General features: G+C 38.3%; 2 protein-coding genes across 8 annotated transcripts; one reads left to right on the top strand and one right to left on the bottom strand.

Moving 5' to 3' along the window:
- Window positions 1–150: 150 nt before the first annotated feature.
- Window positions 151–17,430, bottom strand: cfap77 (cilia and flagella associated protein 77). 6 transcript variants are annotated; one of them, XM_079606725.1, is made up of 8 exons: window positions 17,086–17,309; window positions 16,054–16,150; window positions 15,178–15,258; window positions 8,008–8,107; window positions 6,192–6,420; window positions 3,103–3,208; window positions 2,897–2,998; window positions 151–457 (listed from the first exon to the last, which is right to left on the bottom strand). In XM_079606725.1, exons 3-8 carry the CDS (start codon window positions 15,238–15,240, stop codon window positions 335–337), a joined length of 723 nt encoding a protein of 240 aa, XP_079462851.1. In that variant the 5' UTR covers window positions 15,241–15,258; window positions 16,054–16,150; window positions 17,086–17,309; the 3' UTR covers window positions 151–334. The 6 variants fall into 6 exon arrangements, with proteins under 6 accessions (XP_079462851.1, XP_079462850.1, XP_079462848.1 ...); XM_079606724.1 differs by having other exon boundaries at window positions 15,582–16,150; XM_079606722.1 differs by lacking the exon at window positions 16,054–16,150 and having other exon boundaries at window positions 17,086–17,430.
- LOC306995263 (uncharacterized protein) lies at window positions 16,194–23,639 on the top strand. 2 transcript variants are annotated; one of them, XM_079606726.1, is made up of 5 exons: window positions 16,194–16,590; window positions 17,777–17,910; window positions 18,162–18,247; window positions 21,081–21,500; window positions 21,732–23,633. In XM_079606726.1, the coding sequence occupies exons 3-5, from the start codon at window positions 18,208–18,210 to the stop codon at window positions 21,836–21,838; spliced, it is 567 nt and encodes a 188-aa protein (XP_079462852.1). In that variant the 5' UTR covers window positions 16,194–16,590; window positions 17,777–17,910; window positions 18,162–18,207; the 3' UTR covers window positions 21,839–23,633. The 2 variants fall into 2 exon arrangements, with proteins under 2 accessions (XP_079462852.1, XP_079462853.1); XM_079606727.1 differs by lacking the exon at window positions 16,194–16,590 and having other exon boundaries at window positions 17,456–17,910; window positions 21,084–21,500; window positions 21,732–23,639.
- The last annotated feature ends 662 nt before the right edge of the window (window positions 23,640–24,301 follow it).

A 24,301-nucleotide genomic window follows, 5' to 3' on the forward strand; every position in this document is an offset into this window, starting at 1 on the left:
ACATTTACCACTTTGACACTGTTTCTTCTCTTTTTTTTTCTTCATCAGAACTACATCTAAACCAGTTTCTTTTTTTTTATAACATGTACAGAGCCAGATACCCCCATCCGAACCCTCAGATATCCCAGGTCCCAATATAAAAAAGATCTAGATCCATTAGGTTTATTAGATATTCAAATAGAGCGAGAGAGTGTGTGTGTTTTGCCAAAACATACTGTATATGCATACTAAAAAAACAGGAGAACAAATTTTGTCAATTTTATTATTGGGAGATTATTACTTCAAGAAGAATCCTTATAAACAGAGAGGCTGAGATGTAATAATCTTAGCTCTATTAATCCACTGTGTAAATGCCTTGACCCAGAATCCCTCTCCTGCTTGCAGACTCGGAGTAGTGAGCATTCATGGCTTTCTTCCGGGCTTCAGGATCTCGAAAGGTGTCCAGAGCGGGTCCCACCTACAGAATACAAAACAGAATTTCACACTGATATTCAGTGGACTGCTGTCTGGGTAGAAACATAAGCGTGCGTTTTATATATCATAAATGTTATGCTATATACATGTGTATATATATATATATGTGTGTGTGTGTGTATATATATATATATATATTTATTTTATTTATTGCAAAATATCATCTGATCTGATAAATTGTCCTAGAGATTTAGATTGATAGATCCTAGATTGAGGCCTATTGCAGTTCAACATTGTAAACAAAAAAATATGAATGACAGAGGAAAGTAACACGGATGGCACTACTGGAACATGGAAGACATTCTGTTTTGATACACAAAAGTGTCGTCAGAATAGTTGAACATTAAAAAACATAGCCCTGTAAAAAGCAGCAGAGACGCTTTGCCCACGTTTTACTTCTGTAGCATCTAAGCTGGTACGTAAAAATGTATACTGACAGCTATTAAATAATAGAACTTGTTGGCACAGCACATTTATGATTTGAACAATGGCTCAAAACTGCAGATATGTAAGCCAGGGGGTTTCAAATATGTATTTCATACGTTTAAAATCTCGTTCGTGTTTATGGCATGATTCAGAACAGCAAAAACGCACTGAAACTTTACTGGTGTGTCACATCATGTTTTAAATATATTTACTTGTTTATCTTTTCCCTTTTTCTACCCTGAAAAATCAGTTGCCTCCCACAAACACTTTTGACACCTCCAAACCTTTTTGAATTAAATAGGAGGAACACACGTCTCAGGAAAGGTGGAATGAAAGAGATGTAAGAGAAGGTGACAATACAAACAAACAAACAACAGGAATGAAGAAAATGAGTGTAGAATGAAGAAGAGAGTCAAGGATGCAAATGTCGAACCTGGCGCTATCAGGACAGCTACTTGACAGGCTGTAATGAGCAGAGGTAAATCTTTTATAAGGTTAACGCTCCTCTCTCTCTCCATCAGCTGTCATACTAGAGAGAATTTAGCGCAGGCGTGCAACCAAAATAACACTCTCCCTCCCTCATTAGAGCCGACTGAGGGTGGACGACAGGACAGGCAGCCACGGGAAGTGTGTGTGTGTGTGGGGGGGTTGAGGAGGGGGTTGTAATTTGCAGAGGATATATTCAGACAGGGAGGAAAAACAGGATGGACGAGCAGTGCATGGAAAGAGTTAAAAAGGAAAACTAGCAGTATGAGATACTAGTGTACAGTACAAGCATAATACGCATGTTTAGCCAAAAATTACATGGTAGCCATTGCATCCTAAAATTACAAATATTTAGGAGGCAAATTTATTTCTTTTAGTTTGCTAAAATTGCTTTTAACTTCTCAAAGCTTTTAAATTTAGCTTTTAACAACATTTAGCTACTTCCCTGTGCTATGATGAAGGAACATTTTAGTGGTTTTAAATACAGTATAAATTTGATTTTACAACAAATATTATTCTCAAACAATAATATTTGTTATAAAATACTTAGTTTTTTAGAATAAAATTATTCATTTATCCAACAAAACTCTGTTTTGAATATATATATCTTTATTTCCACACATTAACGACGTCAATAACAAGTCTCACAAACGTAAAGAAAATGACTTCACCGGTAACTGACTCATTAAAAATAGTATTTTTTTCCATGAATCGCAGATGTGCAAGAAACACCAGCACACACTCTAACAAGATGATATCTAGAGGAAACTTAATATGGACAAAACATAAAGCTTTATCGGGTGGGTTTAAAATTATTTTACAAAAATACAAAATTATGATTTTTGTTGTATTTATTACAACTATTTTACTCGTGGTCTGTAGCCCTGTAAATAAATACTGTGGCTAGGGCGTTATGTACTGTGGTGTTCACTGTTCTGTCAGTGCTTGTAAAGGTGTGTTAGGAAGGATGTGTGTAAGGGCCATCATTAGCTCAGCGGGAGTCTGATTCCTTCATAATTGGAAGCATTGGGGATTGTCAATGGAGAATTTGTATGCACTGCTGACAGGTAGAGCTGTCAGGTTGGTAGTGTGCTTGTCAACGCAGAAGACCAATAAAAACAAAGCACTTTTGATTTACTAGGTGATTTTGCGTTAAGGCTAGCAGAGGGACCAAAACTGAAGGGGTTAGTGTACATGTGAACATTTGTAAGGGCTTGAGGCAGATATTGCTACTTTCAGCATGGATTTTTCAGAAAGGAATTTTTCTTATCACACACACACACACACACACACACACACACACACACACACACACACACACACACACACACACACACACACACCTCTCTCTATCTATCATGCATGCACACACACACACACACACACAGTACACTTATCCTGGTTATCCTTTCAGTGTGAGTCTAAACCACTGAATTAAAAAATACAACCAATAAAGCATATAGTTTTGAAAAGTTGCCACAAATATGATTTTACAGTGTTAAGTTTTCACCTGCTGGAAACGAGGTAGTTTCCACATGGATGGGGCCTCAGGCAAGGGCCGACTCTTGCGGAGCAGGCTGGTCCGTGTGTCCTGTATACGCCCAAGCTGAGCCTGTGAAGAAAAGGGGCAGCTTCTGTAGATGCTTACAGCTTAATCACTTTTCTCTTTGCACCAGAGGTTAATATTAAAATGATGTTGTGAGATCCTCCACAGACCTTCTTATGCTGATGGGCCTGTAGGGCTCTGTCCTTGGCCTGCTGCTCTTCCAGCCATCTCTGAGCGTACTTGTACTCCATGAGCTCAGAGATTGGGGTAGATGGTCTGAAATGGAACAAAACAGTTTTCTCAGGTTGCCCACATCTGAATCTGCAGAATTCTGTGGAACTGATTTATACTCGTTTTTGTACTTAAAAGCATAATCAAATTATTAGACAATATATTTAAAGGGACAGTTCACATAAAAATGAAAATTCTGTCATCATTTACTCAACCTCATGTTGTTCTAGGTCTGTATGACTTTTTTTTCTGTAGAACATAAAATAAGATATTTTGATTAATGTTTTAGTATATATATTTTTTTCTTCTTTTCCATACAGTGGAAGTAAATGGTAACCAAAACTGTTTGGCCACCAACATTCTTTAAATATATTTTGTGTTCTGCAGAAAAAAAGTAAGTAATACTGATTTGGAAGGAAATTATGACATAAATTGTAATTTTTTAGAGGACAATCCCTTTAATATATAGAGGCAAGGGGGAAAAGGCATTCAAGATCACTCCAATTTAGACGGCATATGGCATATGGCAGATGCAGACGTCATATTCACGGAGACGAGTGCTTAAAGCGAAATCTTATTTTTGGGTCCTTTTCGAACCCCATAACAGACAACTCCAGTACAGTTCCATTCACACAGCATGAGCTCACCGAAAAGGCTTTTGTGAGCCCTGAAAATGTACGTGTGTGAGTTCAGTTGTAGAATGCGGTTGTCACTCTCGTAAATAAACATAACTATATTAAGCCCTCAAAAATAGGACTTAAAACTATACATGCTGTGAACATGGCCTCTATATAAAAATAATGTGCACTATGTTAGTAAGCCTGCGGTTTACAAGACTCATAATCTCCAGTAATATGTATACCATGCTGTTAGTGTTAATTCTTCATAAAAAAAATAAAAAAATTGATGAATATTCTATCTGAGCCTTGTGATCAATGGCTCAACATCCTAAATAGACTTCTACGAGCGCTTCCCAATCCAATTATCCAAACACTAGGTGGAGTTTCGGACACTTTCCTTTCACTGGCATTTGATACTGGATTACCAGGTGTAAAGTTGTGAAAAAAGCAACATTCTTATTTCTCGAGTAGACATCTCTAGATGTAGAGTTGCTCTGATATGTATGTGTGTGCTGTATTTCATGTGTGTGTGTATTGGGATGGTGACATTTTGTGCAAGGATCCTAGCACACCCTCATTAGGGCTGACCGTGGCATTGGCAAACAGCATTTGATGGATAGAGTGCAGGGCCAAACAAGTCCCTGTGGACCCCTGATCTTACCTCTCATTGCTCCAGACATCCTTCCCCCTGACTGGCTCTTGAAACACACTCTCACCCAACACTTCTCACACTGGATGTATCAACATCAAGTGTGTGTGTGCGCGCGAGTGTGAGTGAAAAAGAGAGTCTGGACACAAAGCTGTGTTTTCAGTTAAATAATTCAGCTCCATTTCAACAGTATCAAGGCCCAAGAGAAGGAGAACAAAAAAGAAAACAGGTGGAAGGCAGAAGGAATGAGTGAAGGGAGCTTGTGGTGCTGCGGACCAATGTAATAATCCTACCTCTGCTCTCAGCAGAGTGCTCATGTCATACCTCAGTGTGCACTGATGAGTACTCTTTTCCTTCCGTTTCTTACAGATATTCACATTCCTATACCTCTTTTACTTTCCTGCTCTTTCCTTTTTGCCTCATCCAGAAAAACAAGACAGCCCAAATCACTTTGTAAACTGATCAACACTCACCCACGTATTTTTCCCACCACAAAAATGATGCAAGAGAGGGTCCTGTTCTCACTCCTATTTTACAGATTTGCTCCCTCGGGAAGGTAAGAACAATATGAGAAGTGAGGGGGACACATTATAAGGCTTATTAGACTGGCTCATGAATATTAATTAAGAGACATAATATTCACCCAAGTCCTAAATGACTTGCTGGGTGATGGCCATATTAGGATTGATTTAGTTTAATAACGCTAAGAAAAAAATATTGGTGTAGGATTTACTTTGAAACCATTTTCACAAAATAATTACAAAGATACGCCAAGAGTAACACTTTGAATTGAAGTCAACATGAAACTAAAGTTGTGATAGTCTTTACTTCCCTATTCTGACGTATATCTGAGTGAGATGGCTTCTCAAACAAGAACAAATGTAGTGCGAGACTTGATTGGTTGGTTGTGGTTTGCTATTGCTGTGATCTCATGTGAGTGACAGGTTTTAAACACGTCATCGGAGAAGGGAAGAAATGTCGCTGCAAGAGGGACGGGAAGTTATTTTGATTTAAGATTATGAGGGCACATTAATTAATGGTGAACATAACAATAACGATGTGCACGGATACATTATTTATAAAAAATACTGCAATATTCTATTTTTAAAAAAAGTGCCAATTTTGATTTCATGTTTGATATTTTAATATCTTTAAGTTGAAAGACTGAAATAGTATTTTCTTGTAAAACATACGCCAATAATCTTGCTTCTTCAGACATTTATTAACATGGCTGGGCTAAAATTTGCAGCTAGGCAAAACAACATTCTTAAAATATGATGATTAATTTCCAAATAATCTTTCACAAATTATTATTATTGTTAATGTAAGAAAAAGTATTAATTATTAATGAAATTTTATAGACAAGGCTTTGTGGCTGACAATAAATTCTTACTGTTCGGAGCCAAGTGTTTTTGAATGTTCTGATTCACTGCCTATTTCTGACGCGAGGGTGTGTATATGTGGGTGGCAGATGTAAACAGAAAGAGGCAAAGACAGAAGGCAGATGGAGGTGTCATTAAGATGAATATCAATAAGTGGAGATGCTGTTAATGCGCTCTAGTCCTCTTTATAAAAAATGATCATTGAGATTTCAAATAACATAGTAACTAATAGGAATATTAGTATTTCCTTTCAAATTGTTAAGGATTGTTTTTATTATGACTTCTTTCCGATTCTTCCAAGCACAGCTTTGGATTGAGACTCTTAAGACTAGCTAAGACTAGTGAATGAGACTGAGAGAGACCATTATTACACTCACCTGTTAGAAATACCAAATGAAGCATCTGGTGGTATGCGAGGAGGGGCAGACCTGCGAAACCCTTCTCTGGTCAATGGCTGGCGTTGAATGTCATGGGTGGCACGGTACTGCTGCAGCTCTTTAGCAGTAACCAATCCTGACTTGACCCCTTCGCGATTAAGGCCAATAAAATCCCTCTCAGCCACCCTGTTTCTGGTAGACATAGTGTGCGTGTGCCAGTTGGAGATGGCTAAAAGAGGGAGAAATCAGTAGGAAAATACTATGAAATCAAGTAAGACTCCAATGATACATACAGTTCAGCACACACAAATCCTTTGAGGAGGATTACACTGCACATTTTTATAATTAGTATTTTTGTCTTGTTTTTCCTTAATATCATCCTTAAATTTGCATGAAGAGCGAAAATGCAGAAGATACAAAGACTTGTTTTCAAAGGATATATCTTGAACATCAAGCATAAATCAAATAATAATTTGTTAGGTTTATGTGTAAAACAAGAACAACTATTTTCCAACAGGGTTAGAAAAACGGAAATCAAGACATATTCTCTGAAAACAAGTCTTGTATCTTTAACAAATACATTTATCTTGTTTTACCCTGTTAATTGTGTAACCTGTTAACTGCCTTTTTGAGCATATAGATCTGAACTTAAATGGTTGCAATTCATGTATGCTTTGGAATACAAAACTTTAAAAAATACTCAGGAGATTATTGCAGATGTGAAAGCACTTCACAAACGATAGTGTAAAAAAGTTATATAAGTTTAAATGTACTGTAAAGCAAATGTACTACATTAATTTTTTTTTTCATATTTTACAAAAAATAATTGAACTTGAAGAAAATCAAAACCATATGTCTAACCAAGCTGTGTTCCAAATTTGAAGTTGATGACAAAAATGTAAGTCCACTGAAAGGGTCCATGGTCATTTCAAAACAGAATGAATTTCTTTGAAAAAGAAAAAGAGGTTTCTCGCCATCTATTCAATTCACTGTTTTCATGTGCATTTTTAGATGTATCCTCACTTATCCAGCAGCAGGCGTAGCAGATCTAGTCCACAAGACCAAGCCTATGTACATTCCATGTTTATTAATAAATGCTGGTTAAATTCATTCAGAGAGTTGTCATGATTGAAATATACTTCTACCTTCTTCGGAACACTTCAGTTAGAAATATTAGCATTATTCAAACTATTAGACACAGTCATAGATAGATCAGCAAGAGAAAACACAAAACTGTTCAATGGCTTTGGTGACTTGGCAGCGCCTTCCTTTGGCACCAGGTAAATAACAGTAGGCATAGGCTCCAGCAGGGCTCTGATTGACATGTTCAAAACCAAGCAGAGATCAGTTTTGGGTGTTTTCTGAAATAATAGTTACATTAGGATTTGTGATGAGTAAGCTTAGATAAGCATGACAGGGTAACTTCATCATAGTTCATGGGACTGTATAAGGGCTTGACACTTGCAGTCACTGCCTGTAGTCCGTTGGAAGTGCATAATTAAAGTGTGAGACAGGGGAGCCAGTGCAGAAGCCAGCCACAGTTTAGTATGCTAACAGGAGCGCACTGACAGCACAGGCTAAGTGCCTGAGGGGACACTTACTCAAGAAAACGCACTGTGACATCATCCTGTGACAAGAGTTGATGGGGAACGGGTGTGGTGTCTCATAAACAAAGGGTTTTGAGTTAGTGTATATGTAGCTTCATAGTGATTGTATCATAAAGATGTTTTCAATATACAGCCAACAGTGTTAAAAGTTTTAAAGGCAAATAGAGAACTACTCCAGTGGCAATTTTACAAAAAATGTGGCCACTTACCCTCTGGCACTCCTCCATCCTGAACTGTGGTCGCCATCCCAAAAACAAAGTCAGGTCCTGGACAGGACAAACCTCTCAACTTGGCCTTTCCCAGAGCTGGCTATAGAGAACAAACAGGACTGAGATAAATACAACTATTTCATGAATAGTGTCCTTATGTTTTTTTTTTATGTTATGTATTAAAGGCATGTATTTTAATACACAAAATGTATTAAAGGCACCAGGAAAAGTTTCTTCCCCCAGGCCATCTACCACATGAACAGTTAAAATGCCCCCAAGTTCTCCCCAATGTGCAATAATGATAAAAAAACATGCATTACCCAACATACTATTTATACTTATATTTATTTGACATCCAACCACTTTCATTATTCACATTCCCTCGCATAACTGTATCTATAGATATTTTGTCTATCTTTCTCGCTCGTGTACATGTGTTATTTGTCTAGTTTGTATTTTCACCTATTTTATTTTATAATCTGTCTTGGTATAATACGCTATTACAATTTTTTTTAACTGTGCTGGAAGCTTCACCATGGCTAATTCCTTTTGTGTCTAAGCATACAAAAATAAATATAGGCAATTCATTCTCTGATTCTGACTCTAAATGTTAATTAAAATGAACTCTATATTTTTTTAAATACATTTAATTACATCTATTTTTCTCTCCAAAGTCCATATTTTATGTGTATATTTTCTGACAGAGAACAGTAGGCCTAGCTGTTTTTTGTTTTCAGAACAATGTTTTTCTGAACCTATAAACTGTCAATCAAACTGTCAATCAGCATCAATTACATCACCACAGTAAAAGTGCTGTTAAACTGAAGCATTTAACGGCACAAGACAATGCATGCATCACAATGTCAAAGTTTTATGGACCTCTAGAGTGGCAGCTGATTTTGTGATTGACAGGCAGTTTTTCGACCCATACCTTCAAATTCTAGCACACCAAAAGCATCTGATTGTGTCTATTAATAAAATCATAATTATGCACAAACTTATTAGCATAAAACATGCCGCAAAAGAAGCCCAAATGACTGCGGTGTCTGGCAGCTCAGTAAAAACAAATTCCCATTGAACGTTGATGCGAGTGATCTTGATGGCTGATTTCTTCAGTCAGGTCTCAGTCTGAATCACTAGCACAATGTAGTCCAGTCAGTTCATGTAAAGTATGATTTATGTCTCCAGAGTCATAACTGTAAGATGATTGACAGCTAAAGAGTTGAAAAAGGCAACACTTATCCTGCCATGTGTGTGTGTTGGGGGGTTGGGTGGGGGGATTTACCCCCTATCATCATCTACTCAAAAAGAGTCTCTCGTGGGGCAAAAGAAAAGCCCAGTATTTTTCTCTGAGCTCTGTTAAACAGCTCAAAGCCTAGTTTTAAGAGCAGCTTAGCTTGGAAAAGGTGGAAAATTGAGAATCAAACCACGGCAAAGGTGACAACCGGATGTATCAAAAGTGATCTGTGGAATATGGTGCCTGAGCTTTCCAGAAGCACGTATCTTTGATCTTTGATGGAACATGAGGGAGGTGTGCTCATGTGTCAGTCACAGAGTTACATTAATGTCGGCGGTTCTCCTCATGCTGCCGTATGCGATTTTTGGAAGGAGAAACGAATTAGCATGGTGAGTCTGTCATCATCTCTGGAGATCTCTGTGTGTTTGCTGTGTTCTAAAGACTTAATTCTTGTTTAAAAAAAACCAAATCCTTCGTTCTGAGCTTTGAATAGTCTACATTGAAAAATGGATTTAAAAGATATTTGTCACTGGACCCCCACCAATCATGCTGGGCAAGTAAAGCCCTCCAGAAAGCGAATACAACTGCCAAACCCGGCGAATCCCTAAGTACGACCAAATTGAGAGATCCTAAATCTTTTTTGGCCTTTTTACCTCACAGACACCCAACCTCTAGTTAACATATCAGCTGAAACGTATCAAACGTTTCTTAAAAGCGCCAATCTTTTGAGTAAGTGCCACCAGGCTTCTCGGCCAGCCCTTTAATCCCCTTCGCAATTTTAATCTGCAGATTGTTTTGAGGAGATCACTTAGAGATGCCTGAAGGAACGTGTTGACCGCTGGCGTAAAACGGCTAATCAGACCCCTCAAAACATTATTGGGCCTTTCATTCACAATAAAAGGGCTGAAAGAGAAGGGGACCACAGAAAAGGCAAGTCGGGCGAAGGATTATGTTAAGCAAAAGCTCCTTTTATATTGTCATTTACTGGTGATCTGTCTCTATATTGTGTTTTCATTAACCAGGCATGGACCCGCTGAATGAACCAGAGGCCGGCATGAGAATAGGGCGGCTTCAGGAGAGGCTACACGAGGGTCAGCGGGAGCAGATTATTCGCACAGGCTAAAAGGGACAGAGAACAGGGGGACATAATCATCTCTTACTAAGGAGACCCCTTCAGTCCATTCAGGCACCCGTGCTTTAATTTCACCGTCCTTTTGTGTCTCTCTCGCTCATGTGTGCTTTTAGGATTTGGCTTGAGCTGCTGAGATTAGCTTAGCGCTGACCCTGAGAGTATATCACTGCACTGAACACTTGCTTGCACAAGTTGCTTTTTCTCAGATGTTGTCTCTCTAAGCGAATACCATGTTGTATTTGTGTTTTTTTTTCCTCCTGAATCTCACCCAGACATCATTCCCGACAGCCTCGCTACTAGATTTACACGCATTTCAGAGAGGAAGCTTCTGGATAAAACTGGTCTGCACCTCCTTTCCAAGACCTACTAGGTTTGCGCTGTCCCAGTGGAACCAGTTTAATCTTGTCAGGCAGCGGCATGGAGAATTGTGAGCCAGGCCTGATCATCTCATCTCATCGGCGCTGACAGACAGCTTTGCCATGAGTTCCTCTGTCAGACTTACAAATAAATGTGCCCATGATGATGATTAGAGGATAACGGCACTAATGCTCACCGAACTATCTCCACTAATTATTATCCCGCTCTTCCAGCTCGGTTCAGCGCCATCTGGTGCCTGATTACAGGACAGCGGGCACGTTGGCTTAAAATTAATCTCTTCATCTCAACTAAGCTAAATTGAGGAAAGGAATGGCAGAGAGAAAGTGAAAGTGGGAAAGCGCTAGAAAGAATCTGTATCTTTGTTGCTGTGTGATCTGATACAATTGACGGGGAGAGAATTCAAATATAGTCGCTGTCATCAAGAAGCACAGAAGGAAACATGGTCAAAATGTACTAGAAGGGAATCTGGGAAATGTCAAGATGTTCAAGTCAGCTAAAAATACATTTATTTATAAGGATTAGGTCAAAAATGCTGAGAGGAGCGGAAGTGGAATCATAACCCTAACTTTCTCATCAGATCACAGCTTTTCTCTTCTCTAGCTAAATCCGTCAACTCTTAATTAATATCAGCCCACTTCTAAAATCCCCAGAATGTCAATGTGCGCATATGTGCAACGCAAACATACACGCACATTCATCTCCTCTATAGTCTGGCTGGTTATTAAGATGCTAACTCTCTTTATGTGTGGCAAATCCTGAAGCTTTGGGTATAATTGATGAGGCATTTCCATAAAGAGGGCCAGCTAATTGGGAGCATGTGTCTGGGCAAGCTTGTGCTACCCTTCTTCAATACAGATGAGTGTTATCCTACCTCTTTAGATGTATGTATGCTTAAGTATGGACGTGTGGGTGTGTCTAATGAAAAATGGATCACAAACTGTGTTTAAACCATGTGAATAAGCAGTACAGTAATTAGACATGTCCAAGAATTCAAGCTGTCCTCAACCTGGACTAAAATTGTACATAGACAATTAAAAAACAAATGCAACTGGGTCAGTAACATTACTTTTTTAAAGTATGAAGTCAGTAAGATTTTGTTTTGAAGAAATTAATATTCAGCAAGGTCAAGTAAATTGATCAGAAAAGCAGTAAAGACATTTACAATGTTAAAAATATGTCTATTTCAAATAGGCTAAATGCTGTTCTTTAGAACTTTCTATTTATTAAAGAATCCTGAAAAAAATATTACCGGTAAGCACCACAACTGTTCTCAACATTGATAATAATAATAAATGTTTCCTGAGCAGCAGATCAGCATATTAGAATGATTTTGAAGGATCGTGTGACACCAGAGATCGGAGTAATGGCTGCTGAAAATTAATTCAATAAATTTAATCTCTTTTAAAAATGGCATAAAAGTTTTTTGAAACCAACATGATGACATTACTAAAGACCCTTTTACAACAAGAACAAAAAAGATAACTATAAGCTATATATTGTTTCTGTTTATTGTCCGCTGCTTTAAATGCTCAAGCTCTTAAAGCAGGATGGATTCTGATTGGCTGTCAATGCTTTTATCGTTCAACAGAGGAAGAATCGTTCTGAAAGTGATTCCAAGGATATCGTTTCTCTGCTATTATCGTTATAGTTGTGGTGTGAACGATTTTTAATCGTTATTGTTCATCGTTATAGACATCATCCTTGTGAATGGGCCGTTAGAACTTGGATTTTTCTTTATTTGTCTTTGACCCAGCTGTCAGTAAATATAGATAACATAAATAGTTAGCACTACATCTGAGCATGGATAAGAATGATATATACTTTTTTATTCTCTTAATCCATAAATGAATGCATACAGCCCCTGTTTTGACAGACTACATATGCCAAAGGTCTCTTTACATATCTCATTTACATTTATCTAATATACAAGCACTTTACAGTTATGTATTGGGTTCATGGTTATGTATCTGTCTCTCTGTGCTTGTGTCTACAGTGGTCCCAGCTGGATCACATTAATAATAAGGGCCTGTGTTGCAACCGTGAGGGCTTATGAGGCACTGTATTCGTAGGCCTAACTGTAGATGCCTATGAACAGCTGAGGTGGGTGAAGGTCAAGGTCCGGGCCAGTTCCTTTGCAATTCAAATAAATTCCAGAGGCCAATTAAAGTCAGTAGGCAACTGTATGCAATTGTTAGCTTCTTTTGCCAAATCTCACACTCTGATAATGCTTTTTAAAGCACCCTGAGCCTTCGAAAGATATTTTTTAAAATTTTATATGCCAAAGTTTAATTCAGGCAAAAACAGCTTTAGGCCAGACCACATATACATAATATATTTGCGCTGCAGGCAAATATCAGCTACAGTACAGAATTGCTTAAGAATGAACCGCAGATTGGCGTGTCTAACATTAGCTACATAGGCTGAATGAAGTGAATGGTAATGAGTGGGAAGAGGGGACTGTGAATAGGGCCCAGCCAGCCTGCTGCACAGCAGGTCTCTCTCAGACACCAGAGAACAACAAAAGCCCCAAATCTGCTCCCCTGATCTCTAATTTACTGGTCATCAGGGAATACAGGCATGAAAACAGGATTTATTGGCCATGCCTCATCAAAAAGGAATTAACAAGAGGAGAGGAGAGGCCTTTTTTTGTACTTTTCTCACCATCAACTTTTTGGTCACAAACACAGAAAATGGGTTTCTGGGTGCTCGGTTCTACAGTCTCGAAAATAAAAGTTCCAAAAGGTTTTAGCAGTGATGCCGTAAGAATGATTCTGGGTTACCCAAAGAACCTTCCAGTGAACATGTGTGTGTGTGTGTGTGTGTGTGTGTGTGTGTTAATAATCTGAATAACCTTTTTCCACTTTTCCAAGGTTTCTACGGATGTTAAAAGTTTCATGGAACCATCGATGCCAATAAAGAACCTTTATTTTTAAGAGTGTAGATGCAGGCTAATTCATCTCCTTTTCACTTTGAATCCCATTAGCACATTACTACGATATATGTCCCCTTTCCCCACGGGACAGCCATACATCAGCCCTGCATAAGCAGAGAAAACTCCAGCGATGATGAACTGCTGTGCAGGCCGACAAGAGATGCTCTCAGCACAAGGGACTTGCTGCAGTTGGCCTATTTCTTAATGAATATGAGCCTTTCACGGGTCTCCCGTTACATAGCAAGCAAGCAAAGACAGACTCCGCTGATTGAAGGAGGATGAGGGTGAACGTTCCAACAACCAGCTCTCAAAACTAGATGCACGAGAGGGAAGAAATAGAGCAACATCAGGCAACGCCACAAGAACAAAAGCTTAAATCCTCACAGATGACTCTGTCATTGTTCCAGCGCATTGCCAAAACCTGTAGCTATGACTGCTCACAATAAAAAAGATTGAGAAATCCTTGATCTCGTGGGACTATGGGAACATGCACGCAGTTCATTATCATAGTCATTTAAATACAGTAATCCTATTTTCTGCATCAGTCAAAAGGGGCATATCAAATAACCCTAGAGAACATTAGAAAGAAAGGAGGGGTGAGAGCAAGCAAAGGTCTAACGGAGGCCTCTTATCCCAGCAGGGATGGACAGGATGATTGGATGAGTGTGAAAAGAGAGAAAGGCCATGGGAGCGAGGGGAAAGGAGAAACATTGAGGATTGTGCAGGTTCATTTCATTCTCCCTTCTGCTTCAGTGGAAGACTTGATGAAGTTGAAATGAAGCAGAATTAGATGAAAGATACGCTGGAAGTACTTAGTTAAAGATTCGAGACTTGCGCTGAGTCTAACAAAGAGGGTTAACTAGGAGAAAGCAGAGAAAACACTATCTTACATATTAACATCATTCCTCAAATCACAGTACAGATTATACTTTTAAAAATAAAGGTTCTATGTTGGCATCTATGGTTCTTGGAAGAACCTTTATCATCCATGGAACATTTCCTTTGCACTAAAGGTTCTTTGCAGTGGAAAAAAAGGCTCAATAAAATGAATTCATTGAAAGTTATTCTATGGCATCACTGGTTTATTTTTTAGCTTATTAGTATTAGTTCAACGTGACTTGAAATAAAGCAGAAACCCGAAATGTGCAGTCCTGCTGTGGTATTCCAGGAACATTGCGTTGAAACGCTGAACTAAATCACACAAGCATGACTGTCATGGTTAGATTTTTTCTGAGACTAACTCTGCCACCTAGTGGTCATTTTAGTTATGGCGTTGTTATTTTCTTGTGTTTGCTAACAATAAGACGAATAATACCCCTATTAATTTGTGGAACATAATAGTGTATAAGTAAGACTAAGTATTTGTTTGGGAAACTATTCATTATTTATTAAATATATATGTTAAAATAATGAATATATGGTGCTATGTATGCAGAGAAATCAGTTTACAGAGTTAGTTCTGTAGTCAAATCCATCAACATCAGTCCTGACCTTAATTAATAGAGGACGATGCAGCATAGACTCTCTCACCACACCAACACGAGGACTTTCCATCTCTGATTCGTTGAATCCCTGGTAAAATAGAAATATTATAGACAATTTCACTAAATTATGATTTGTCGGGAAAAAAAAATACATGAAAATAATTACTAAAGTAAGTTAAGTTACAAATAGATTATATAATCGCAAACAACGTCGCAACGTAATCATCAATGACATATTTTGGCAAATGTTAGGGTTATTATTTGAAAGAAGATCTCCAACCTGTTGGGCAAGATGACACCTTAAAAAACACGGTTCCCGGATGGTTTTGTGGATAAACAAACCTTGCTGAACCTTTTTGTCGTAATTGCAATTTAAAAGCACTAAAACAAAACAGTGTGTTAGCTACATACACTTTCAGCGATTTCACAGGCCGTGAGGGAAACCTTCCTTTTAGTTGTCTTGCGTTGTCATGGAGATGGGACGCTTCTGGCAAGCACGAGTATGGCAGTGTTATCATTGACGATAGATAGTTGTTCATTTACAAAAAAAAATCATTAATTATTTGTTTTTATAGTGATATATACTTTTTTTGAAAGTCAAAAACTCCATATAACCAAAAATTCCAAGCTCATACTTAGCTATCGTATCGCCTCCCTCCATCTCCAGTACGATAGAGGGCAGCATGCAAAGACTGAGACCACTCCAACATGTGAGAATAACCTGGGCTGGCTGTATCCGAAATCGGAACAGTCATTTGTAGTGGTTTCCGAAACCATAGTGGGCGTAATCGAGTGCACTTATTCAATCACACAATGCACAATATAACGAGTGTACAACCGATGTACTCTCAACAATAGCGGAAAAGTAGATGCCACTCCAAACCCCAAACACGTCGGCGCGCCCGCCATCTTGGAACAGTCAGTATGTCGTCACTTAGAATCAATGATGCTACAGCATTGCGAGGCTTCAGGTTGTGAATCTGCCGAAATGGAAGACATGTATTAAACTTTAACAGTTGAGAAAGTGCTGGTTTATGTTTTTATTTGTATTAACTCAATATTACATGTTTTATACTATGGTAACTTTTAATGTGTTAGCTGACGCCTTCGATTAGCAAAATCATCTGCTGATGTCTATTGCAGATATAGATATTCATAGATTCCTCTTAACTGCGGTTGCAGACACTGCCTATGTTGCAGACGCACAGTCAACTTGCTCTCCAATGTTCTGTTCAAGGGCCGATATTTGACCCTTCCAATATGACGGACGGCTTAGACAGCCACTAATGAAGAATATAATAAGATTCTACACTATATTTCTATGTCGCACGCCGAATGAATTAGGCCTACCGTGTTTGACCAGAAGATGGCGCCCGCAGCTGTATCATATCCATCCATTTTCCAACAGCTTAATATGCAGGTATAAATTCCTTTTTAATTAATAATTGAATTGTTTAGTTAAGTTGTATACATAGTTTCCATGACCGAGTTCAATATAAATCTGTATATCTTATGGGACTATCTGTTTGCTTAATGAGTATTAAACAGCAATCATTTAAACTAACTCCAGCGCAGCAAGTGTCCGAATTCACTCACTCGTTTTCATTCATTCACTTCTTCAAGTGAACTATATTAGTGGAGTAGGCCTAATGTAGGGAATAGTGAATGAGGGTATAGTGAGCGATTTCGAACACGAATATGAATCTCTTATTTGGAATTGTTACACAATTTATTTATGAACATTTGATCCATAAAGTTAACAAATTAAGCATAATATCTTCAATTAAAGTGAGAAAAAAGAGAGTAGGCTAAACCTTTAGAATTGTGCATTAAACAAGCATGTGATAAGCAAGCCACCCATAGATTTAAAGGATTAGTTCACTCCATAATTCAAATTTCCTGACAATTGACTCACCCCCATGCCATCCAAGACATGTCTTGCTTTCTTTTTTGGGTTTTGGATCTTCAACCCGTTGGTCCCCGTTAAAGTCCACTAGGCCTATATGGAGAAAGATCCTGGAATGTTTTCGTCTAAAGCCTTAATTTCTTTTCGACTGAAGAAAGAAAGACATGAACATCTTGGAGGACATGGGGGTGAAATTTATCAGGAAATGTTCATTCTTGGAGTGAACTACTCCTTTAAGCAAACAAAACTCAGAGCATCTCCTGATATGGTCTGAGAGTTGGTGACTAAAAAATACTGCCCTAAAAGACTCGCAACGGGAGCTCTTAATTTCTTGTTTACAGCGACATCTGCTGGTAGACATTTTAACATTGGCAAGCGCGCAATTTCTTAGATCTGCTGCGTCATCATTTGCGCGCTCTCATCTACGACTGACTAAATTCAAATTCCCACGGACCAAATATAGCATAGTACGAGTATTGTGGGGTTCTTTTAGGAGTTACCACAACATTATTAATGTATGAAAATGTGTTTACAATTATAGCCAAGCCGTATCCTGCATGTCAGTTTAAAGCGATGTAAGAGGGTTCCCACTTATTTGAACACAGGGGGAAATATCGAACAAGACAATCACAGCTTTAGTCAGAGTCAAGGTTAATCGCCGTAAGGAGAGTTTTCGGTTGACAGTGATCCGTGCATGCAGGAGGGACCCGGTGACTGCGGCGGAGCTGCGGCTTCCTCAGCAGCATCAGCATCTCCATCGACTCTCATCTTTTAGGAGACTAGAGTGCCTTGACTTGCAAGACGAGCAAACGGCCCGAATATATCGGCTTGGAGGTAACGTTGTCCTTTAGCTATATGACAGTCTGCATTTGCCTGTGTTTTCAGATGCCCTATATCGATTAGCTATTTCAGTAGCCTAAGATTTAAAAAATGTGACCTAAACTGTCCTTGAACAGATATGGGTTGGGTCGGTATGCGGTAAAACTGTGGGCCACACAATGACCTTTAAATCTCTCTCGGGTTCTTTATTTAATGTCTCGTAAGATTGATATATCCAACGTGTTTAACATTTTTTCCCCCTACAGTTATTCAGAGACGGAAATTTAATTTGGTCCCTGCATAGAAGAGGCAATGACGTCGTATCCATCAGTAGCAGCTTGTTTTGTTTTATGTAAGTAACATGTTCTTTAAAGTTTTGATTTTATTGAGATAATTAAGACAATAAAGACAGGTGGAAGGATAATTATTCTTCCTAAGACTTCACAAGTCTTCTTTAAAGAACAGAAAGTTTATTTACTTATATGTTGTGAGATGGTTTGAGCTTCTTAAAAAATTCAATTGGCACACTGCATGGCAATTTATATTTAAATAAATTAAATGTATATAGATTATTACTTGTGATGTTATTTCTTCAAAGTCTATTTCTAAATGTTATTGATCTTATTGTGAATTATTCATCCATGATGTCCTTTTCATTTTTTGACCTCGTAATTTAAATTTATAATAACTTCTCGGATAAAGTATTCTGGACTTGTCCAATCATTTAGCCTGGTTAAACTCTGCCCCTTTCTTAGAAACGCAAGCTTACATTCAGATCTGCCTCCACGTTACCCATCTTACATTTTCTAAAATCTGTTTCACTTAGACCTGAAAATACAAAAAAATCTGTTGCTGCTTCTGTTTCATTGCGACTAACATAAACTACATTTAAAAGTATTTATACTCAATATTGCCATCATAATTTATTTTCCCAGGCATGGACACAAATAACTCTAGCACCCTTTAAATAAAAAATAAAAATCAACATGCAGTAGGAAATAAAGATAGACTACCTGAGCCAAACATCACAAGGTCAGAGAGTGCAGTACAATACTGAGCAAACGAACCAGGTCCAATTTCCCAATTTGCTTCTCCAAAGATATTTTGCACGTAAAAGACAGTCAGTGCATGGTTCTGAATTGTGCTCATAACACTTTTTATGTCTGCACTGTATGCATTTACAATAGGCTATATATCAGGGTTATGCTTAGTTTGGTTATTGTGCTCATAACACTTTTTATGTCTGCACTGTATATAGTGCATTTACAATAGGCTGCATATATATCAGGGTTATAGTTTGGTCTGTTTAGTTTGGTCTGTTTGTGTACTTTGAGTTGACTTTGAGTGTCTCTGTCTGTAACAAAGGAGGGAATCAATGAAGGCATAGATGAGGAGCAAAGTGCAGGGGAGTATAATGAAACAAACAAACAATAATGAACATAAAGCTGGAACAAAATAAAACTGGGAGACAAAGACCATGAGGAACAACAAACATCTAAGAACTGTGGGGGGATGATATTACATGCGCTTGATGAGGCACACGCGCGCGGTCTCTTGCTCTCTCGCCCTCTCTGCCGTGCACGCGCTACGCGGTTTGGAGCACAGTCTCTGTCTCGCGGGCGCGCTCGCTCTAGATTCCGGAGATTTTAACTAATTCGCGGGCATCAGTGAGCAGCTATCAATATGCGGGAGACTCCCGGACCTTCCTTAGCTTAAAATTTGTTTTAAGCTAAGCTAACAGGCTTTTGCTTGCTCTGTGGAGAAAGCTGAGTAGTAGGGGTGACCATAGGCTACGTCCTCTTTTTCCTGGACATGTCCGGCCAGGACTGCCCGGGCTCTTCCTCCCGACCGCCAAGCAGGTCTTGCTCCTCCACTGTAGCAGCTGCTCTGGCCGCCTCCCGCTCCCCCAGCATCCGCAACGGCTCCCCGCTGCACTGCAGCCCGCACAGGCAGCCACGAGCATCGGACCCGCGCACCAGGCCAGACCTCGAGATCGCCCAAAATGTCCAGGACTCGGCTCCTGCTTTCCACAGTCGCCATTCACTACGCCTACATTATTAGGCTACATTATTTGACATAATGTCAAATAATGCATTATTTGCATGTCATGCATTCTGCTTCACACGGATCCCGACTGAGACGAAAACACAGGAATTTTCTTATCAACCGATTACTTGTTGAGCGTTCATGTAAACACTACATTCAGATTCACCCATCGGAATGAATTCAGTCCGATTGAAACAAAAGGTGTGCATGTAAACATAATGAATGGCGACCGCAGAAACCGAGGAAGAGCCCGGGCAGACTCGTCACGGAGATTTACGATAAAACGCCGTCTTTTCAGTTTCGAGTCAACTAGTAACCTATTTGTATCAATTCTTCCGATACTGGCCTCTGTAACCAGTAGGCGTGGCCTCGTAGGGCAGCGAAGCAAGTGCATTCTGGGAGTTGTTGTCTTTCATCCACATGAGCCACAAATACATTTTCTGGCTTTTCTCAGTCTAGGCACCGACTTCTAAAATAATTTCACATTTCTACTACATACATGACCCAATTTAAATACACATTCATCTTTTCAGCGGTGAAGTATCCCTTTAATCAACAGGGAAAACTACAAAACTACAAACATGGCCACAGGAAGGAACACAAAAACACTTCAACATAAAAGGCATACAAAACAGGCACCGGGATCGTGACACTGTCGTTGTTCATTGTTTGAGTTGTTATCCTGTTAGTTGGTTTGCACTGTTTCTAGATTATTTTCCTTTGTCTGTGTTCACTAGTTAACATGGTTTTAGATTTCCCTCATGTGTCACATCTGTTTAAATGGTTACCTAATTTTTTTGTCTAGTGTTTTCCATCTAGCCCTCAGTTTGTTAATTTTTTGCGGTCTATGCTGCCACGTGTTTTTCCTCTAATCGTCTTAGTTGTGGATTATATTCTTTGTTTTTATTTAAAATAAGAATAAGTGCTGGAATAAGAGATCCCCTTCTCCTTTTTGCCTGACCTGCTGTGACATATAGACATATCTGAAATATATATCTGAAATATGCAGGGGCAGATAATTATTCTATTAAAACAACAAAATGCTCATCTTATTTTTGAAAAGGTCAACTGCTTCATGAACATTAGCAAAAGCCAAAATGACATTTTCTCATTTTAAAGCGGTTGTGCTTTTCTCCCAGTAGCGTGTCTGTTATGTATGATGGGTGTGGTCACTGCAACAGACCCATACCAGAAACCTGGCTTCTTGGATTTTGACTCCTGGTTTTGGAACACCCCTCGAGGGCCACAGATGTACTCCTGCCTTACCTACATAGAGAGGAACCTCCGGGTTGACTGTGAATTCCCAGAGACCCACAAGATCCCCGGGCCATTCTGCGAATTCAAACAGGATGGGCGACTCATGGGATCCACCTACCCAAACAACCCGGTCCACCTGATCCCACATATTGAGACCCGACGCCGAGCCAATGTCTCCCTGGTGCCACCTAACATTTGTCGCCTCACCTGGATGCCTATGTCCGATGACCGTGCGTACACCTACACCTGCAGGGTTTATCAGGGCAACACCTGGAAGGAGAACAGCATGGCATTCCATCAAAGTGAGTGTAAACATGTCTCAGCAAGACAAACATGTATGCTGGAAGACAACATTACCTGGGAGTTATGCAAAGCCTGCTGAAGTTTAAATTAAAGGTGTTGTCCCTGCTTGTGAGATTTTCTTCTTTCAAAATCTTGGGGCTTTCACAATATATATGCTTGCATAATTTTTGTGTTCTTAAGTCATTGCTCTGTTGCTTAATTACCGGTATATGTCTCTCTGTTCCAAACAGGAAATCTTCTGGTGTGCTCTGCATTAAGCACATTTTTCCACACTGGACCATGGATTCTTGCAGTTGTGATATCACTTCCTGTTTCTATTGGATTTCTGTCTGAATGACCACCAGCCCTACATCAAGCAACCTAAACCTCAAAGCCATTCTCACATATTTAACTGCCTTTCACGTTTTAATTTACATGAAGGTGTTTTTTTTATCTTACATGGTTACGTTGACTTTTAAGTTTTAATTGTGGAGCCACCCCATCTCAATTGGAGATCACTGTCATTAGAATCCTGAATCATCAGGAATGACTGAGAAAAGCAAACGGACATGATCAACGTGACCCGTTCAACCCAAAATTTTGTTCAAAATTAAGATGCTACACTACCGTTCAAAAGTTTAGGGTCAGTAAGATCCTAAAAGAAATTAAAATTTGTATTCAGCCACAATTGATCATTAAACGGGATTAAAAGTGACAGTAAAGACATTTATGTTATAATGATTTCAAATAAATGCTGTTCTTTTGAACTTTCTATTAATCTAGACACCTGCAAAAAAAAAATATATATATATGTTTTATCTCAGTTTCCACAAAAGTATGAAGCAACACAACTGTTTTCAACAATGATAATTATTAAAATGATTCCCGAAGGACTGGAGGTAATGGCTGTTGGAAATTCAGCTTTGCCATCACAAGAATAAATTACATTTTAAAATATATTAAAACAGAAAACAGTTGTTTTAAATTATATAAAAAAAAAATGTAATCAAATAAATGCAGAGACAAGAGAAATTTTTTAAAAAAAATCCTAACGACTCAAAACATTTGAACAGTAGTGTACACTGTTTTAAAATACTTCAATTTGAACATTTACAAACAAGACGTTTGTAACAGCAATTATTGCAACTGTTTAATGAAATGGTCGTTTACACTAGTATTATTGATTGCAGCATGTTTTCAATGGCATTGAATTCAGATGAAGAACAGCACCAAAAGGTATATAATGCTGAAGCCTGCGTTTATCAGGCATCCAAAATATTTATCACCTAAAATATTCTCTGTTATAAGAAATATATATTATTGTTTTGATACATGGCTAGGACCTTTATACAGTATCAAATTATGTGCTTCAAGTCATATAATAGCTCATAAAGATATACTTTTTATTGCTGACATTTTTGTAATATTTATAGAAACAATTGAGTGAAATCATTGTAAGAGTAAACTATAATCTCATTGATCGGTTGGCTGGTTAATCGATCCTTGCAATTTGTCCAGTGCAAAATGCGCTATACTACTTTTTCCATTGTCTTCGCACCTCTGTTTATCACTTGTATAAGGACAGCTCTGTCTGAAGGACATCACCACTGTTGACATATTATATTGTAGCACTCACACATGATGCAACTAAATAACACAAACAACTCAAGGACTTTTTTCAGTAACGTTTCAAGGGGAAGAATGATACAGGTCTGGTACAGAACACAAGTGCATAAGAATGAGACTATCAAGATTAAATGACTAAGCATTTTGATGCACCCTTACAAGTATTTATGTCTTCCATTGCACTAACATACACAGTGCAGCTGCTGTATGCAGTATGCACACGTTTAATTTGCTTTGACGTTTAGCTGCTTTTCGCACATGCTTTCTTGCACTAACCTTAAGTGCCTTAGGTTGACTTAAGGTATAATCTGAGCTTTTGCAATGTAGTGCTTTTGTCTGTTTCATTTTGACCATAATGACTCTCAAGTGCTGCATAGCAAAATGATCAAGCAACATGCACATTTCACGCACTTATATTTGTGAGGAAAACCTTTGTCTTCCCTTCTTTCACTATATCTCTTTCCATCGCTTTGTCTTATTTTTTGAAGGATACTGATAAATATCACAGAAAACAATAAAGGAATGCAGAGTGTAACCTGTGCAGATCTTTTTATTTGCATTCAAAAACACTTTTTAGAATGCAAAAGTGCTGTATTTTTGTTATGAACGATTCCAATTATTCTGATAGCTTTTTCAGAAATGTAACAATATTTGGGAAGAAACAGAGATGCTGTAGATCAGAAATCCATTTTAGACCAGTTTTCAATATTTTAATGCTGAGGACCCCGAAATATGATGATACCCTTAGGGATCACTTAACAACACATAGTAAGCATGACATTACAAATACAACACCTCCCAGCGGTTTCACAGACGAGGCTTAAGCTAGTCCCAGACTAAACTGCATGTTTAAAATGTTTAAACTGAAAGCAACTTGCACTATATCTTAAAATATATTAGTGCCATAGTTTTGTCTAGATTAAATATTTTTTTCTAAGACACGTTTATAAAAGCTATACTAAATGTCCTAATTTAACTAAGGCTTAATCCTGGCTTAATTTAAGCCCTGTCTGTGAAACCAGGCCCTTGTTTCCAAAATTAAATAATTGGGTTTATTTGTCCTTGTTCTGAAGCAAAAACAAGTTGTTAAAATATTATCTGGAAAATATTTATATTATGAAAATAATAGATTTATATTTATAGCACTTTTCATAACAAATATAATGTCAAATCAGCTTTGCAGAAAATAGTGCAG

The sequence above is a fragment of the Phoxinus phoxinus genome (assembly GCF_949152265.1).
Source record: "Phoxinus phoxinus genome assembly, chromosome: 3".
Taxonomy (NCBI): Eukaryota; Metazoa; Chordata; class Actinopteri; order Cypriniformes; family Leuciscidae; genus Phoxinus; species Phoxinus phoxinus.

Excerpts from the sequence above, each read along its gene's own strand:
- cfap77 (XM_079606720.1), bottom strand. The coding sequence starts at position 15,709 with ATGAACAACTATCTATCGTCAATGATAACACTGCCATACTCGTGCTTG. Across the intron at positions 15,259-15,583 it reads GGCCTGTGAAATCGCTGAAA|GGATTCAACGAATCAGAGAT; the intron begins GTGTATGTAGCT and ends CTATTTTACCAG. Across the intron at positions 8,108-15,177 it reads ATCGTCCTCTATTAATTAAG|CCAGCTCTGGGAAAGGCCAA; the intron begins GTCAGGACTGAT and ends TGTTCTCTATAG.
- LOC306995263 (XM_079606726.1), top strand. The coding sequence starts at position 18,208 with ATGACGTCGTATCCATCAGTAGCAGCTTGTTTTGTTTTAT. Across the intron at positions 18,248-21,080 it reads AGCAGCTTGTTTTGTTTTAT|TAGCGTGTCTGTTATGTATG; the intron begins GTAAGTAACATG and ends CTTTTCTCCCAG. Across the intron at positions 21,501-21,731 it reads CAGCATGGCATTCCATCAAA|GAAATCTTCTGGTGTGCTCT; the intron begins GTGAGTGTAAAC and ends TGTTCCAAACAG.